The 5,298-nt window shown below is 35.9% G+C and overlaps 1 protein-coding gene across 1 annotated transcript in view; it reads right to left on the bottom strand.

Annotated features, from left to right (window-relative positions):
- The window catches only part of LOC117105395, a 44,046-nt gene that overhangs the window by 13,292 nt on the left and 25,456 nt on the right, over positions 1–5,298 (bottom strand). Inside the window, exons 12-14 of the mRNA XM_033246521.1 lie at positions 4,850–5,044; positions 2,903–3,070; positions 2,038–2,331 (exon numbers count right to left, since the gene is read on the bottom strand). Of these exons, the coding sequence (XP_033102412.1) occupies positions 2,038–2,331; positions 2,903–3,070; positions 4,850–5,044 (657 nt within the window). The remainder of the gene's footprint in view (positions 1–2,037; positions 2,332–2,902; positions 3,071–4,849; positions 5,045–5,298) is intronic.

The following is a 5,298-nucleotide window of genomic DNA, read 5'->3' as shown; positions in this document are numbered from 1 at the left end:
TAAGCCCGAAAAATATAATATAAACACCATAGTTCCATTCAATGGGCCCCGACAATTTTAAACAATAAAAGCTGGGTTCTGATATTTGTCATTTGTTTCTGATTTTGTCATCATCTTAGCATTGTATACTGTATACTTTATTATAACATGTTTTGTTTCTCTGTACAATTATATATTTACACCTACATACAGTACATAGGCCTATACCAATTTCGAAAGTTGGCCTATGTAATCTATGTTGGTTTTGTCATAAAATATTTCATCAGTCATGGACCATTCTATGTTCTCTGACAACGCAGTTAAAAGTTTATAAATGCTATAAGCTCTGAGCGCGAGGGGGCGCAGCACCTTTGGACCGTCATCAAGGTCTTCACCCCCTGGACCCTAACCGGGGTCCTTATGCGCCCCCTTGACCCCAACGTCTATTTGCTCGCTCCACTCACAAACCTTGACGCTCACTTATTAGATCCCCCAATAACAGTCACCGATGAGCCCCACAATACCTGTGACACCACTGCACCCCCGACCTTCCCCCCACCCCTTTTAGATTCATCTTGAATGGGCAGCCCGGCATACCAAATGAAACAGGAGCACCCCGAACAGAAATCGTGGACGGTACACAGCATTTAAGCTGTTTACAACGTGTTACTGAGAGGAACACACCAGCAGTAACAACACCAACAGGGCCCCCCCACATGATTATTGGGGAAAGTTGCGAGGAGAAAACTTCTGCACTCTAGGTAAGCTAGCCAGGGGCGGATCCAGCCTGCTGGAAAAGGGGGAGGGGGGGCGCAATGTGTTAGCGAGCGAGCAGCTTTAGGCGGGAGGGGCCCAGGGGGGCTGCCTAGGGCCAGCGGGGTCCAGGGGCAGAGCCCCTGGGGGTCCAAGGGGGCGAAGGCCCCTTGAAGCCAGCACATTTGAGGAATATGAGGTTGTATTGAGTCGATTTTGACTATCTGGCATGGTAGTTTTCAGTAATAAATAAAAAAAAAATAGGTGTATGCCTTTTAAAAGAAATTTTAATATACCGGGTACCTGCAATATGTAACCTTGAAATGTGTCATTAAATTAATAATAATTTATCTACTCACAGCTGAGAGTTTTAGTGCCTCTTCCATGAACATTTCAAACATAATCTTTGACAACATGCAAAGGCTCATAAATGTACACCATTTTAAAAGAGAATTTTCACTTCTAGAAAACATGATGAAGTTTCTCAGCAACATCGAGCATAAAAATCACAAAATGAGCAAAAAGGAAAACTAATATCCAAAATCCATTAAAAAAAAGTTGTCAATCAACAAAATACGCTACTGTATATTAACATTGAGTAAATTACAAGTGTTCTGTTCTCACCAAGTGGATTTATGAATAGCACTCTCCTAGGGTGTTTTTGGTAGGAAAAGAAGACTGTGGGTGTAATTTTTTTTTTTTTAACAAAAAAATAGGGTGGGGGGTGTGTACGCCCCCTTACGCACCCCCTAAATAGGCCACTGAAAATAGGCCTAGGCCTTAGGTTTAGGTAGGCCTACAGGATTATACAATTTCATACAGTATATCTTGTAAATTACACAATGATGAATAAACCAGGTACTGTACTTGAAAACAATAAAGAAGTAAAACTTACACGTAAAAAGTGTGAAATGTTGTCTACACAAAAACTGTACTTTATTAAAAGAGTAAGTCTACTGAAGGGTCAATGGAGATGTGCACTGTGGTCACTGTGCATGGGGTTGTCTGACAGCACATACCCGCTGACCTCGATAGAGAGTGATTGATTGCATGAAAGTTTCCATGCAGGTGCATCTGCGCTTAAAGTTTTTTTGTAGCTATGCATTGCGCGATGTGACATAGAATCAACATTTCTATGGAATTGAGTATCCATTCAATTATCTCAACAACAACAACAAAAATTTTCTTTGTGATAATCCGCCCCTGATAGCTGTTTGAATAAAAGGTTTACTAACATAAAAACATATTTCTTTGGTTTGTATAGGCTAATATTATAATTATATCTACAAACTGAAGAAATAATACCTTAAACATCCGTCGTTGTTTGACAGTGACAACAGAAAAAATCACATAATGGTTGTCATCAAGGTAGAGCTCTGCATACTCATGTGCCAACTCAGGCTCACCTCCTGCTTCTGCTTGGAACTTCTCAATAAACCTGGTGACTGTCTGTGGAAAGAGTTCTTCTGGGAGGTAGCCACAGAAATCATGGAAAATGCTAATAGCACGAGTTCCAAAGTCTTCTGTGAGTCTTTGTTGACCTGCTATTGGTTTCAGGCGCAATGGAGTGTAAAAAACACGTTGAGTAGTTCCACAATCCTATGAAGTAAAATAAAAACAAAAACAGAGTTTACACTTGCTTGAAATGTAGTGCAATTGTTGTCAAGAACACACTTCAACTTTCACAACCTTGTATTTATGTTTGTGATAAGAATTCCCTACTGTAAATGATTTATTCATAATTATTAACCAGTAACAATTTAATTCTATGCATAACATAATGAGGCTTTGTGTTATTTTTCATAGAATAACATAACATTGGTCAAATTGTCTATTTTTTATGGATGTTTTTCTTGTCTTGGTAGTTTTTGTATGTAGAGCATGCTGGTTCAAATAATGTTTCTGTTTTATATATGAATGGGCAATAAAAAAATTATATGACTATGACTATTTCTGTATTAAGTTCTGTGTTTTCAAAATTATAAAATCAAAAAAGTTATTTTGATAATAACAATGACTATGTATTGCAATAAGCAGATTATTTAGATTAATAGTAAAGTTAATAAAAAAAAAAAAAAGAATTCAAATCACAACATACTGAACACAATTTTATAGTGTAGGTACTCCTATTTGTTAGAGTATACATATTAAAAAAAAATATATAACTTGCCTTAGGTGACTGTCTCTCACAAAGAAGTCCAAATCTTTCCATGAATTTCACTAAGAAGTCAAAGTTCTTGTCCAAATCTTCAACAATATCCTTCCAAAGAAACTTCAGTAGACGTTCCTCCAATATTCCTTTGTCCAACTTTCTCCAACTCTGCTTCATTACTGCTGACTTTAAAACAAATAATATGTGATATTTATAAGTCTATAATTTATGGAAAACTCTGAATGTTTAGCAATTGTATAGAAGATTAGAATCCAATTCAGAATTGTGTAAACAATTAAGTACATGTTTTCTCAAATTTCCTTAACAAAGAAACAGGTAAATTTCTTGAACTGAAATCCCTCATAATTGAACCAAAGTTCTATAGTTGTGATGCCTATTCTCCTTTTATAATAATGAACCATCCCCTCTATTGGTGATCTATTGGAATGTACGCAGTCAGATTAATCTCATCGCCATGTTACGCTGATGAATCTGATTTGGATCCTCTTATATTTCTTGCCTGAGCTAGTTTATAGTCTGTAAGTGTTATACAGTTATATAAATATGATATATGAGTAGGTTAATATTGGTGAAAGGCAGACCTTGTCGCTTAGCCTTGTTAGCAAGTCCATATTATCTAACCTGGTGTTTAGGCCGTAAGCCTAGCCTAGATTAAGCTTAGACTGTGTCAGCAGTTGCGGTGTTATGCTGGTCGTACAATAAGTTGTACCTGCATCGATCTATATCTTCACTAAACTATAAATTTGTGTAGCATGTGCTAAGAATCTGTTCATTATGGAACAGCACCCTCAAATCACTATGCATGTTATTGCTATACAGTACGTAAACGTGTTATTGTTTAGACTTGGACCTATGTAATCACGTACAGCTTTGGGCTGCGTTTCATTCATCACTGCAGATTCTAACGTTAATTACTGCAACAGTACTGTATAGACACATCACATGATAATTCATATCTTTCTAGTTTTACCAATTCAACTCTGATTCGACTGAGATGTACAGGATTAAAGATATTGGAAATGTTATACTAGGCCTACATCTTGTGTTTCATTGAATTACGAGTTAACGGTTATCTGGCTGCTTAGCTACAACACACAGCAACGCATGAAGTGAGAGCAGCACAATAGTTGTTGAAATTAATATACTATGTTAGCACAAATTGAGGTCTCCATCCAATTAGAAAAAAAATAGTAAAAATAAATTTAGGCTTTTATTCAGTACACATAGACAAGTGACCATTTATGACAGGAAATTAAATGGAGACCTATATTAGCAAAATGTGTGTAAAAATGGTTCAATCAAACTTTCCAAAAAAATGGTTCAATCAAACTTTCCAAGCATGTGCTCATGAATTCAATTTCAAGAAGTAAATGAGACCTACAACAACTTACACACTGTGTCAATAAAAGATGCTATCATACATTTATAGTCAATGTGGTTTAAATGAAAATATTTATTTAAGTGATTATAAGAACATCAATAATTTTAATGTTCAAGGTACAAGAAAAAGAAAAATTCAAATACTGATGTGGACAATAGTATTCACTCAAGTTATTTCTTTTTGTGGTTGCTGCTGCAAGTGCTGAGGCTGTAGTGACTTTATAAATATCAAAACCATGGGTGCAGCATGACCAGAAAAAAGGGCGCATACAAACTATCTAATATTTACAACCTACTAATCAGTCCTGAAACTACTGTATTGGTAGAGAGCGGTCCACTACATTGGGAAACGTCAACAACTAGCAAAAACCAGTCATTGTCTGATGAAGATCCATTGATAAACGGATCGAAACGTCCAAAAGAGGACGTACATTTAATGGTTTACTTCAAGAATTTTGTCTGCGTTCATTATTATTATTATTATTAGTATTATTATTATTATTATTAAGGCGTGTTTGTAGCTGCTGTTGTTACTATTATATTATAAAAATGTTAATTACCAACCTGTAGCTCTGGAATGATGACAGTGAAGACAGCCTTACAATAGCCAACTAAACTCAATGGATTAACAACAACATCATTTTGTAGTTCCTTAATTGTACGGATGAATACAATTTCACCAAGATCATACAGATAGTCTAGCAAAGCAATTTGGGCATTTTCATCTGATACTCCACACTTTGTAGCAATAGACTTCACCTGGAAAAACAAAATTATATTTGTAGGTGGAAATTGCTAAAGTAGATTAATGGAATAACCATGGCAGTGGGAGCTTCTGGTCAATGCTCAGAAGAGCCTCATAACAGATCTACAATTGGGCAAATGTTAAAGCCCCATTCCCGGCAAAATTTCACTAAAAATGACTTTTTTTTAGAAAATATGCATTTGCATTACTCCAATTATTATAAATCATGGAAAAATATTGGCATGAATTTTAGTTTTACGCAAAAGAA

Source organism: Anneissia japonica, unplaced genomic scaffold (assembly GCF_011630105.1).
Source record: "Anneissia japonica isolate Jap-2015-1 unplaced genomic scaffold, ASM1163010v1 scaffold4270_len103479_cov137, whole genome shotgun sequence".
NCBI lineage: Eukaryota > Metazoa > Echinodermata > Crinoidea > Comatulida > Comatulidae > Anneissia > Anneissia japonica.
Note: the sequence above shows the minus strand (reverse complement) of the source record. Positions and strands in the feature narration are given on the sequence as shown.